This window comes from Pelmatolapia mariae, linkage group LG17 (assembly GCF_036321145.2).
Source record: "Pelmatolapia mariae isolate MD_Pm_ZW linkage group LG17, Pm_UMD_F_2, whole genome shotgun sequence".
NCBI lineage: Eukaryota > Metazoa > Chordata > Actinopteri > Cichliformes > Cichlidae > Pelmatolapia > Pelmatolapia mariae.
In genome coordinates, this window is record NC_086242.1 from 23,943,428 (window position 1) to 23,955,565 (window position 12,138).

The 12,138-nt window shown below is 44.0% G+C and overlaps 2 protein-coding genes across 3 annotated transcripts; one reads left to right on the forward strand and one right to left on the reverse strand.

Moving 5' to 3' along the window:
* Positions 1-3,243: 3,243 nt before the first annotated feature.
* Positions 3,244-4,866, forward strand: opn1sw1 (opsin 1 (cone pigments), short-wave-sensitive 1). The gene is made up of 5 exons (XM_063460806.1): positions 3,244-3,583; positions 3,660-3,828; positions 3,899-4,064; positions 4,230-4,469; positions 4,590-4,866. The coding sequence occupies exons 1-5, from the start codon at positions 3,244-3,246 to the stop codon at positions 4,680-4,682; spliced, it is 1,008 nt and encodes a 335-aa protein (XP_063316876.1). The 3' UTR covers positions 4,683-4,866.
* Positions 4,867-4,978: 112 nt separating this feature from the next.
* calua (calumenin a) lies at positions 4,979-8,034 on the reverse strand. 2 transcript variants are annotated; one of them, XM_063460807.1, is made up of 7 exons: positions 7,944-8,034; positions 7,474-7,705; positions 6,825-7,018; positions 6,566-6,732; positions 6,432-6,492; positions 5,660-5,859; positions 4,979-5,579 (listed from the first exon to the last, which is right to left on the reverse strand). In XM_063460807.1, exons 2-7 carry the CDS (start codon positions 7,692-7,694, stop codon positions 5,475-5,477), a joined length of 948 nt encoding a protein of 315 aa, XP_063316877.1. In that variant the 5' UTR covers positions 7,695-7,705; positions 7,944-8,034; the 3' UTR covers positions 4,979-5,474. The 2 variants fall into 2 exon arrangements, with proteins under 2 accessions (XP_063316877.1, XP_063316878.1); XM_063460808.1 differs by having other exon boundaries at positions 7,929-8,023.
* Positions 8,035-12,138: the final 4,104 nt, after the last annotated feature.

The window sequence follows — 12,138 nt, forward strand, 5'->3', positions numbered from 1 at the left end:
AGTTCCGCGTTGTCCTCCCGGAAGAAGACTTCTGTGAGAGGGTAATTAAAAAATAAAATGATGAAATAAAATGCAGTATATTATTTATTATAATAAAACAAAACAAGGGACACGATAATAATACGATACAATAAATTACAATGCAGTACAATAAAAAAATGAATTTAAATTTAATGACAACTTATCATAACCATCCATCTTCTGCTTCACACCTGGGTTTGGGTGGTGAGGGCAGTAGCCTGAGCCAAAAAGACCAGACCTCCTTGACCCCAGTCACCTTCACCAGCTCATCCAGGGGGAACATCGAGATGATCCCATTTCAGCTGAGAGATTTTATCTCTGCAGTGAGAGTGGGTCTGCCCTGGGGCATCCCTAAAAACAACCCAGGAGGCATCCTAGTCAGGTGCCCAAACTACCTCAACCGGCTCCTTTTAATGTGGAGGAGTAGCAGCTCTACTCTGAGCCCCTCTCAAAAGACTAAACTCCTCACCCTGTCTGTGACAGAGAGGCCAACCACACTTCAGAAGAATCAGCATCAGAAAAGGGTTTATTGCCAAATGTTGAGCAGATTGAGCAGCCCTACCACCGGGCTCCCCAAGCCAACAGAGCTCCATGGATACTTGGGACACAAAAGTCCTCCACTACAGCAAGGCGATTTACAGAGGGGATCATACACAGAGGAGTACAAATAAAAATAAATCTGTTCACAAACACTTACACTTACAATGTTTGTAATTACTGAATTAACATGCTGAACCTGGATATCGAAGAATCTACACACATTTAAAATCATCACATTTAACCCTGAGTGTGTGTGTGCGTGTGCAGTCACACTGTTTCAGATCAAACAAACCTTAATATCAAAGATAATCTGAGTGAATACAAATACACTTTTGATCATTTCGTTTATTAGCGGAACATGAACAAGTAGCAGGTACAGGGTTATTTTCATCACTGACATCAATGTTAAAGAGTTTTACCAGTGGCAACATCTGCTCAGCTTCATATCTGATATTAATGAAGCTGTTCAGGCTTGCAAGTTACAGACAGATCAACAACAGCTGATGATGTGAGCTAAAGTTCTTATGACTGACATGTTTCTGATGCTTCCAGATTTATTTTTTTTGTAACTAAACCAAACCTGATGCAGGCTGTGGCGACTACTCTCAGGTAGACTGACAAACCTTGGGTTCATTTCTCGCATTCATCTCCCACTTCCTGTGACCTCTGACCCTGACTAATGATGTTAGTATAAATGAAGCCCTATAAGGAAAAGAGGTCCTGGATAAAGAGACGTTCAGGGACCTGATGACGTGCTCTGAGCTCTGATGATCGAGTCGAATTTAACTGCTCTAAAACCCAAAGAAACACGGCTTTAAGTCATCTGTGAACAAAATTTAGGGCATTGATTGATCAATAAGTCATTTTAGTGGGGCATTTTTATTCACAGAAAAAAACTGAGCTGCTTGGAGTTTGATTCAGTTTCAATAATCAGAAGTTTGGAAGTTAAAAACATTTCTGAAGTTATAATTGTAATAACAGGATAATAAATCTGATGAGTAATAGTGTGCCTCAATGCTCCAAAAAGGAATTTTATTAAAAATAATAATTAAACCAAAACAGCTTCTGAGTTTTATTTAAATGTTTATAGTAAAGTAATGATTCACACAATCAAATTACTTCATTGATCAGCAGGTTCTTTTTTATTTAACAGACATTAAGGATGAAAATAAATAATACAGGATACATGAACACCTGAGGCCACTGTGACCTTTAGTGTTACAGCACAGACTCACAACAAACAGAAACCTAACATTAAACAGTGAAAGCAGCAGACATAATCTCCGGTCTTCATACCTGAACCACCAGGAACTTAATCAATAATCCATAGTAGCAAGTAATCAATAGTCAATACATCAATGATTAATCAGTCTGTTAAGGCTGCAAGTCACCTCCAAACTGAGGTCGTATCATACCCATGCTCCATGCAGCTCACAGCCTGGTTATGATACAGCCCCCGCTCTAAAGGTCAGCAATCATTACAGCCACTGATCAATCGATCAGTCAATAAATGTGTCTCCTCGTCAGTCTGGTCCAGGATGAAAATGGGCAACAGAAGTGGAGACGGAGCAGTTTCTTCTTGTCTGCGACGCTCTCCAGACTCTGAGCAGGAGAAGTGATGAAGGTTGGAGGACAGCTCCTTCTTAAAGGCTCGGTGTTCTTCCTCCTCCTCTTCCTCACAGTCTTCCTCACGCTGAACCCCTTTAACCATTTCAGTGGTCGTGAGTCTTCTAATCTGACTGTGTGACGATGTTTTAAGGATTTGGAGGATTGAGGAGGATCATCTGGTCAGGTAAATCTGAAATATCCGGATTACATCGGAAGTCGGGCACACGGAAAAACAAAAGACTCTTATTGGATTTAGATCCGTCAGCCACCTGCTGCTGCTCTTCATCATCAGGCGTCTTCATCGCCCTGCAGTGGGCCTGACAACAGCTTGTGTTTATTACACTAAAAACTTTATAAACCCATCACGAACCATATCACACAGCAGGGACTTACCTCTTCATCTGTAAGAAGGATTTTTAGAGTTGGCAGCAGAGCAACAGTCAGCTCTGTTGCCTCACTAAAAGAGATCCTTGTTTGAATCTGTGACCTGTCCAAGTGTACCTCGCTTCTCACCCACCAACCTCTCCACAACAGTGAGCTGGTTGGCGGGATGCTGATGTTTCTAGTTATTACGTGTAACCAAACTTAAAGAGTACAGATAAATCATTTAGCATAATTAAAGTTTTACTGTCATGTTATTGGCTGTTAATATGATTGCTGTTTTAAGTATGTGTTGAACACTAATAATTTAATTAATGAAATCAATCATTAAATTAAGTTTGTTTGGAAACAGAGGGAAAACTCATCCACTGACCACATGGTTCTAGGTTCAATTCCTTGGAGTTAAAGGGCTAATCCCAGAGCCATTTACCAAAATAATAAATAAATATTTAAATAAGACGTGCATGCGACTGCGGTCACCGTTAAAGCACAAAGTTTTTTTTGAGCAGTGAAGTGAACTTGGGTGGATCCGTGTGTTCACAGAGAAAACCTTCTGTAAGCAGATTAAGGAGTCAGAAGTTCTTAATCCTGAAAGTTTAGAAAAATCCCAGCAGCATAATCTTTGCTGTAAGTGGTTTATGAGCGTACATAAGAGGCTGACACAGCGGCGGCGGCAAAGAGCTCAGGGTCACAATGGGAAAATACTTCCACCTGTACGAGAACATCTCCAAAGTCAGTCCTTTTGAGGGGCCCCAGTATTACCTGGCCCCTGTCTGGGCCTTTTACCTGCAGGCCGCCTTTATGGGTTTTGTCCTTTTTGCTGGCACACCTTTAAACTTCATTGTTCTCGTGGCAACAATGAAGTACAAGAAGCTCAGAGTCCCACTCAACTTCATTCTTGTCAACATCTCCTTCTCCGGCTTCATCTTCGTCACCTTCTCCGTCAGTCAGGTGTTCTTAGCCTCCATGCGAGGTTACTACTTCCTGGGTCACACGCTGTGTGCTCTGGAGTCTGCTGTGGGCTCCGTGGCAGGTAAACCACCCGATCCATCGGCAGGATGTGTACAGTTGTGTGCAGGTGCAATGGTGTGTTTCTCCCTCCTCCTCAGGTCTGGTGACCGCCTGGTCTTTGGCAGTGCTTTCCTTTGAGAGGTACCTGGTCATTTGTAAACCGTTCGGAGCCTTTAAGTTTGGCTCAAATCACGCTCTGGCTGCAGTGGCCTTCACCTGGTTCATGGGCGTCGGCTGCGCCTGCCCACCTTTCTTTGGCTGGAGCAGGTACTGTAGGAACCAGGTGATTCTGGCCGTGTGTGTCCTGCACAGGTGAGCTGACTGTCTGTGTTGGTAGGTACATCCCTGAAGGTCTGGGCTGCTCCTGTGGACCCGACTGGTATACTCACAATGAGGAGTACAACACGACCAGCTACACACACTTCCTCATGGTCACCTGCTTCATCATTCCTCTCACCATCATCATCTTCTGCTACTCCCAGCTGCTGGGTGCTCTGAGAGCGGTGAGTCAATCAATCAATCAATCAATCACTCACTCACTCACTCACTCACTCACTCACCCAATCAATCAGCCAGCACTAAGTGATTAACTGAGTCTCTGCTGGTTGTGTGTTTGGAGCTTGAGAACTTCACTCCATTAAAGCTTAGACTTGCTGTTTCCTCTGCAGGTTGCAGCCCAGCAGGCTGAGTCGGCCTCCACCCAGAAGGCGGAGAAGGAGGTGTCAAGAATGATCATCGTTATGGTGGGGTCCTTCGTCACCTGCTACGGCCCGTACGCCCTGGCAGCTCTTTACTTTGCCTACTCCACAGATGAAAACAAAGACTATCGACTTGTCACCATCCCGGCGTTTTTCTCTAAGAGCTCCTGCGTCTACAACCCGCTCATCTACGTCTTCATGAACAAACAGGTGAGCACACTCAGATAACACAGTGCAGAATGCAGTGTTTAGTTTTTCGCAGCTTTTCTCTGACAGTTTGAGTTGTCCCTGCCGCTGAAGTGATGATGAGTTCTTCTGTTCTGTTCTCAGTTTAATGGCTGCATCATGGAGATGGTGTTTGGAAAGAAAATGGACGAATCCTCCGAAGTTTCCACAAAGACTGAAGTGTCCACAGCTTCTTAATGCTTACACCAAAGTGACACAAAGGACTTTTAAGAGGGCGTGACTGAGCTGAAGAGGACTTTCACAGGTCAGAGTTTGGAGGACGAATGTTTCCTGTATACTCATCGTTATGTAAATACAGTTTATACGTACACACAATCAGCTGATATCTATGTTCCTGTAGAACATACGTGTTTAGATAAAAGGCAAAAATAAACATTAAAAACAGTGAAGTGTCTTTCTTTAGACTTTCTGAATAAAACGTTCACGAAACCAAACTCTGAGTTTCACTTTTTTTTTTTATTGATAAACAGGTAAAAATGTGACATAAAACTCAGACTTTGTCTGTAGATTTTTTTAAGCTTTAAGGCATCTTTAAATCTTTATAAAAACATTTGTTATTTGCTCCAAAGTGGCAACGCTCTGAAGTACGAAGCGTAAAACGTTTACGTGAGATTTTTTTCCGAATGACCAACACAGCTACGACAGTAAGGCGCTCTCACCTGAACTCACATGAGCACTCCTTTTAGTCCACCTGTGTCCCAATGACATAATTTTCTTCAACGCTAAATGAAATAAAAGTGGATTTTAGTGAAATGGCGGGTCAGTGTTTTACGCTTCTGTACTGCAGAAACTCGTGAGGAGCAAAAACACATACGAAAAATAAAAAAGTCTGACCTAACAACCTGGCAGTAACTGTTGAACATCAAAACTGTTTTTTCTTCTTTGGCTCTAAAAATAAATTATCTCCATAAAGTTTCCACCAAAATCCAGAAGCAGTTTGTTCCAGCGACGCTTCAATCATGTGACCTTCTAGAACTCGTCGTGTCGCAGTAGCGCCTCTCCAAAGTCTGTCACCTGACTTCCGACAAACACCTCATGCTTGTCCAGAATCTCTTTCTTGCTCAGTTTTCCATCCTGAAGACACAAACATCAGCTGTTACACATGCAAGCAGGTAAACAGAAAGCTGCGAGGGGCGCTTTTGGTTCAGCCTCACCTGGTTGGCATCAGACTCATGCAGCAGATGTCGGGCTTCGGCCTCGGCATGGTCATAGTCAGAGGGAAGGATCCAGTCCATCGTCTCCTCTTTGTCCATCTTCCCATCCTTGTTTTTGTCTCTGAACTCCGAGAACTGCTGACGCTCTGTCGCCACCCACTCAGGCTCCTCCTCGCCGTCCTCAGACATGTACATGTCACCTACGACAATTCAATTCAGTTTGTTTATATAGCACAAATCACAACAACATTTTCCTCAAGGCAATACAATAATACAGAGAAACTCCAACAATCATACGATGCCCTATGAGCAAGCACTTTGGTGACAGTGGGAAGGAAAAACTCCCTTTTAAAAGGAAGAAACCTGCGGCAGAACCAGGCTCAGGGTAGGGCAATTGGACGTGACAGGAAGTGACCAAACTTAGAAGAGGAACTTAAATCTGTTATCTGTTTGGTTACAGTCTGTTCACACACGCACACACACACACACTTCCACGTAACAAGCACTCTGATTGGCTAATCATAAAAAGGAAAGCTGCAGCGCACAGAATAAATTCAGCTGCAGGTAAATTTTGTGGTATTCAGCAGCGAGCTCGTCACAGTGCTGCCCCCTGCTGCCTGACATCACAAAAAGCATGCATAGGCTCCAAGGTCCATTTTCATCATGAGACCATCACTGCCTAGTCCGTCTGTCAGGAGAAGGTAAAGGCCTGACCTCCTGATCAGCTGCTCCCTGTTTCCTCTAATGCTCCACCTGATCGATAAAACCTCACCGATATACTCCTTCAGGTCAATAAACCCGTCTCCATTCTTGTCGATGTCTTCGATCGTTTCCTGTGACAAAAAAAGAAAGTTAAATATTTGAAACGAAACAGTGGGTCACATAACCCCACGACATCAGTCTCACCTGCACCACGACGTCCTTCATGTACTCGTGTTCTTCGGGATGAAGAAAAGCGGTAAACTCCTGTTTGTCTGCGATGAGGTCTCCATTCCTGTCTGCGACCCGGAACCTCCGCTCGTCCCTCGACATCATGTGGGTGTAGTTGTACTCTGGTTCCTTTGGAGGGTCATCTGGAGCCAAGCAATGAGAGACCTGATCAGATTGGTTACAGCACAATAACATTTATCAAAGAAGACCTAATAACCTCAGACGGAGTCCTGACCCAGATAACTGCCGTATGTCACGTTCCTGTACTCGTCCCAGCTGATGCGGCCGTCGCCGTTCAAGTCGAAGTCTTTCCACTGATGCTCCACGCTGTCATAGATGTGCTTCCTCTGAGCATTTTTGATCCAGGCCTTCAGCTCCTCCTCAGAGACGAAACCATCGCGGTTAGTGTCAATTTTATCCACGATGATGCTGCAGAGACACGAATTACCAGAGCGCAAAGCCAAAAACAACATCTTAATGAGAGGCAACAAAAATAAAGACTGGACTTGAGAAATATCTAACCTAACTGAACCCAAACTGAGCTCACAGGTCCAGGAAATACACTGGACTTTATTTTAATTGTATTGAGTTTTCTGTGAACACAGCCGAGCTGAGTATGTGAGTTGAAAATGTAAAGTTTCTCCTGCGTCTGCAGCAGCTGGAGGTGGAGACGATTCGACCAGTGAGGACGTCTATTTCCTCACGGTCAGCATGACGCAGCTACAGGAAGTGATTATCTGAATTTCTCATTATGCTCTGTGGTCCCTGCACAGCGCTCAGCCACAGTCTGCTCGGGCTGTACTTCAATGTGGAGAGCCGAGGCCGGCCTGCTTCTCTTCATCACTCAGAAAAACCAGGCGAAGCTTCAGATGACCTGAACTCACCCGAGTCTGCGTCGGCTCTCCTCTGGAGGAAGTTGCTCGAAGGTTTTGGCCTCCTTTTGTCCCAAAAACGCTTCGTGGTCGTAGTCGAAGTTTTTCTGGTCGTCATGCTCAAGCGCGCTCAGAGGCTCCTCGTGATGGACCCGACTTTTCCTCTCTGTGGGCTTACTGCTGCTGCTAACCACCACAGCAAGGATGAGGAACACAAGCACTGGACGCACCATCCTGACACACACTGTGACACACATACAAAGACACAGACACACACACGCACGCACGCGTTTTAAGCTTTAAATTCCTCTTTGAATATTTTCACTCACAGTCAGCTTCTCTCGCAAACGTCAGTCACATGATAATAAACTCTGGTTTTACAAACATCACAGTTTCTGTTTAACGTTGATATTCATAAAACTGCAAATTGCCTCAAACTTGCTACAGCTGTTGGAGCATCAGCTCACCTGCTCTCCTCTCACCTGTGCGCGTGCCCTTACACCTGGCGACCGCTGCTCTGCTCGTTCCTCACACCGAGCCCCGCTGTCTGCGACCCCGCGGAGCCGCCTCTGGTCCTCCGCAGCCAATCAGAGCCCGCCTCAGACTTTTCCCTCGACCTGATTGGTCCACCTCAGTTATATGTCATGCTCCCCTCGATGATGTCAGAGGGTTGCTGTCCGCGGACTCTTTTCTCATTGGTTCTTCTTCACGAGAGTAAAGAAGGAAGCACGCATGCCACGTCCACAGACCCGCGCGCTGACATGCAGGGTGAGGTTTAAAAAAGATAACTTCATTTCCTGCAGATTCTTAACTGCAACTTTAACACGTGACCCCCACTGTGGTCATCCCCAATAAAACTTTATCTATAATCTCACCTACAAACAGCAACATTTAAATAAAGTACTAATAGTAAAAATGTCTTATGACCTGTTTGTCGCTGACTTTTTAATTTATGTGATTTTTTTTATTTGGCTCATTAAAATCAAACATTTGTTCTTTGACCACAGTCCATTTCTGACATAGCATCCTTTTTTTCCAAGTTTAGTATGAAAATGATGAGCTGTGATCTGATATTGTAAGTTGTTTTAAACTTAAGCAAAGTGCAGCAGTAATAGGTGAGCAGGCCCTCTGTGAGAGACTGTAATCAAAAGGTGGTGCTGTGTTGCGTTTAAAAACGCCCTCCATTGGAGTTCACAGTGAATGGTAAAATCCAATGGCAGACTCAGAGCTTCAGGGTGGAGCTGAAGCATGCAAACATCATCCCACGAATCTCTGGAGAGAAACACGATTCGCTTCTGCACAAAGATTTTCTTAAGTCTGGCACCCACATGGAGTCGTCTCGTTATTTAGTGTTTGCAGTGGGTCTGGGGTCTGCTTGTTCTTGCTTTTCTGTACTGCAGATTCTTCTATAATCAGCAGACTGCAGCCAGGTCTGAGGAGAGGCACACACCACCAACTGGACTGAAGGTCACCCATCAAAGCCCTCATTAAGACCCTAACCCTGACCCATCTCAACTTCTATCACCACCTCGTGGCCGTGCCCAGGCACTGCACTCTGGATGAACCCCATGTCTGAAATTTCTTCCAGCCTGCAGTAAACTGCTCGCTATTGTCAAACCACCTTGGAGCAACACAATCATTATACTTCCCCTTTCACTGTCATTTCACAACATTACAACAGTGTTGCAGAATTAGCCACTAACCCTTCATCTTATCAGCCCTGCAACAAGGAGACACACAGCTCTGTGCTGATTCTGCGCTGGATCAGAGAGCTGGTTTTCCTGGAATGCCAAACTTTATCCACACATCTTAAAACAATGTCAGTGTCTTGGAATAAAGCACTCCACAGCAAAAGTAAATTGTGATGGCTTTACTGATCCATCACCATGCCCTCAACACTGCCATCTTCCGCACTGCTCAGAGGATAAATGGTAAATGGCCTGTATTTGTATAGCGCTTTACTAGTCCCTAAGGACCCCCAAAGTGCTTTACACATCCAGTCATCCACCCATTCACACACTGGTGATGCTACATTGTACAATGTAGCTGTGGCTACATTGTAGCCACAGCCACCCTGGGGCACACTGACAGAGGCAAAGCTGCCGTACACTGGGCCCTCTGACCACCACCAGTAGGCAACGGGTGAAGTGTCTTGCCCAAGGACACAACGACCGAGACTGTCCGAGCTGGGGCTCGAACCGGCAACCTTCCGATTACAAGGCGAACTCCCAACTCTTGAGCCACGATCGCCCAAATCTCTCGAATCGAGAAAGAGCTATCAATCTGTCAATCCTTTCCGTGTCCGGGCCGGCTGAGGTTTCCCGTGTTGTGTCAAATTAAACCACAGGCTCCACTCCTCTAAATCCACTAAATCAATAGAACCACCCCATGTTTTCAGCTGTGGGATTGTTCCCAAGCTTCACTGTTGAGTAACTTGGAAGGGGAACTAACTCATCTTACCTCACCTTTTACCTCCATATACATCACAATTAGACCTTTGGCATATACTTAAACAAAATCAAAAGCTCAACAATGATTAGAATGAGTCCAAATAATTTAAAGTAAAAAGTCATTTCTGGAAACCTGAGATTCTGAACTTTATGTACATGAAGATTACATCACATTTTTTTCTCTTTCATAGGTAATTATTATTTTTTAACTACCCAACAGCAAGGAGACGCTGGAGTTATTATATGTTAATAATGGAGCAGAGATCTAAACCCTTATTGATGCTGCTGAGACAGGTGTAGTGGTGTTCTTTAGGTGATGCTGCTAAATGACTCTCTACACATGTAGTCCAACCAATGTTCTAAATCCAAAACATGCTACATTTTACATTTTAGAAACATGCTACATTTTAGAAATTGATTTTTTTTAAAGGAATTTGACACAAACAATCATTTTTTTAATTGTGATATCAAAATAAAACAATAACAATCACTAATACTTCCCGTCGTTTTTCAGAGTGCATGGCAAGAACGGGACCAAAATGGAGGATTTTGTAAATTCTCACTGTTATTTACAGTGGGAATGTGAACAATACTGAAAGACTTTCCACAGACGTGGCTTCTGTAAATGTGCTCCTGACTCCCGCTCAGTTTTTGTGGTCAGTGGTGTGACAGGTAAACAACTCCAACACTCAATATTTACAAACGCTCCACTGTAAAAACGCTCAGTCACTGGGTTAATAATTAACAGCACCTCAAATGTGCCAATGAACCAAGTTTCCTACTTCTTAGATTTGGTCCTCAGAGGTACATTTTTGGTGGAGAGCCAGACCTTCTGATCAGCCTGATATGTGGGAGTTGAAACATGACAATCTGCCAAATGTTTATTTTGTTCCACTGACCTGAGGATCTGGATCTCCAGAGGTGGCGACAACGACGCATGTGATGCTGGATTGAAGGGAAGGGAGTTCCCCTTCCGAGACAGACAGCAACGGGGATTGGTATCCCAGGGAGGCCTCGAAGGGAGACACTCCAGTGGCTGAAGATGTCATTGAGTTGTGGGCGTTCTCCACCCACACCAGCTGTGAACTCCAGGTGGAGTAATTTGAAGAAGCCACACGGCGAAGACCTATCCAAGAACCTCCAGTTCTTGGAACCGCAGCCTTCCACAATCACAGCCACCTGGGACTAGGGATGGTGAGGGGGACGAGGGTTCAGATGGGTGCATTTTGAACAAAATCATCTCCAAATTGCAGTAACCAAGAATGTGAGTAGAGGAGGAATGTTGTCCCATGCTCAGGGACTTTGCTGACATCTATAATCATGTCTTAGCACTGGAAAAGAACTGCCAAGGTAAAATTGAAAATCTTGCGAGATTATTACAAAATTTGTGAGGAACAAAGTTCAGGAATATCTGCTGAAGCTCACCAAGGCCAAGCTAACAACAAAGGCATAGCTGAAGAATGTGTGTGTGTCTTTAAATACATGTCATCAAAATTCAATATCCTTTCAGTGCCAGCCGTCTTTAATACTGGTAAGCTGTAAGCTCAGTGAAGTTTGTATAATGCTGGTTATTAGTTTTAGGGGGCAAACACTTTTTCACCCTCTGCCATGTAGGTTTGGATTTTTTTCCCGTTAATCATAAACACCTTCATTTAAAAACTGCATTTTGTGTTTACTTATGTTGTGTTTGTCTTATATTTAGAATTCTTTGATGATCTGAAATAGTTAAGTTTGACAAACATGCAAAAAATAGGAAATCAGGAAGGGGGCAAAAACTTTCATACCACTGTAGTGATGTGTCATGAGCTATACAGGGTGGGCCATTTATATGGATACACCGTAATAACATGGGAATGGTTGGTGATATTAAAGTCCTGTTTGTGGCACATTAGTATATGTGAGGGGGCAAACTCCTCAAGATGGGTGGTGACCATGGTGGCTGTTTAGAAGTCAGCCATCTTGGATACAACTTTTGTTTTTTCAATAGGAAGAGGGCCATGTGACACATCAAACTTATTGGTAATGTCACAAGAAAAACAATGGTGTGCTTGGTTTCAACGTAACTTTATTCTTTCATGAGTTATTTACAAGTTTCTGACCACTTATAAAATGTGTTCAATGTGCTGCCCATTGTGTTGGATTGTCAATGCAACCCTCTTCTCCCACTCTTCACACACTGATAGCAACACCGCAGGAGAAATGCCAGCACAGGCATCCAGTATCCGTA

What these genes read in the sequence shown, in the direction of transcription:
- opn1sw1 (XM_063460806.1), top strand. Translation starts at nt 3,244, where the DNA reads ATGGGAAAATACTTCCACCTGTACGAGAACATCTCCAAAGTCAGTCCT. An exon ending in TGCTGGGTGCTCTGAGAGCG is followed by an intron (nt 4,065 to 4,229) that starts GTGAGTCAATCA and finishes TTTCCTCTGCAG; the next exon opens with GTTGCAGCCCAGCAGGCTGA. An exon ending in ACGTCTTCATGAACAAACAG is followed by an intron (nt 4,470 to 4,589) that starts GTGAGCACACTC and finishes TTCTGTTCTCAG; the next exon opens with TTTAATGGCTGCATCATGGA.
- calua (XM_063460807.1), bottom strand. Translation starts at nt 7,694, where the DNA reads ATGGTGCGTCCAGTGCTTGTGTTCCTCATCCTTGCTGTGGTGGTTAGC. An exon ending in TGACCTGAAGGAGTATATCG is followed by an intron (nt 5,860 to 6,431) that starts GTGAGGTTTTAT and finishes GAATTGTCGTAG; the next exon opens with GTGACATGTACATGTCTGAG. An exon ending in ATGAGTCTGATGCCAACCAG is followed by an intron (nt 5,580 to 5,659) that starts GTGAGGCTGAAC and finishes TTGTGTCTTCAG; the next exon opens with GATGGAAAACTGAGCAAGAA.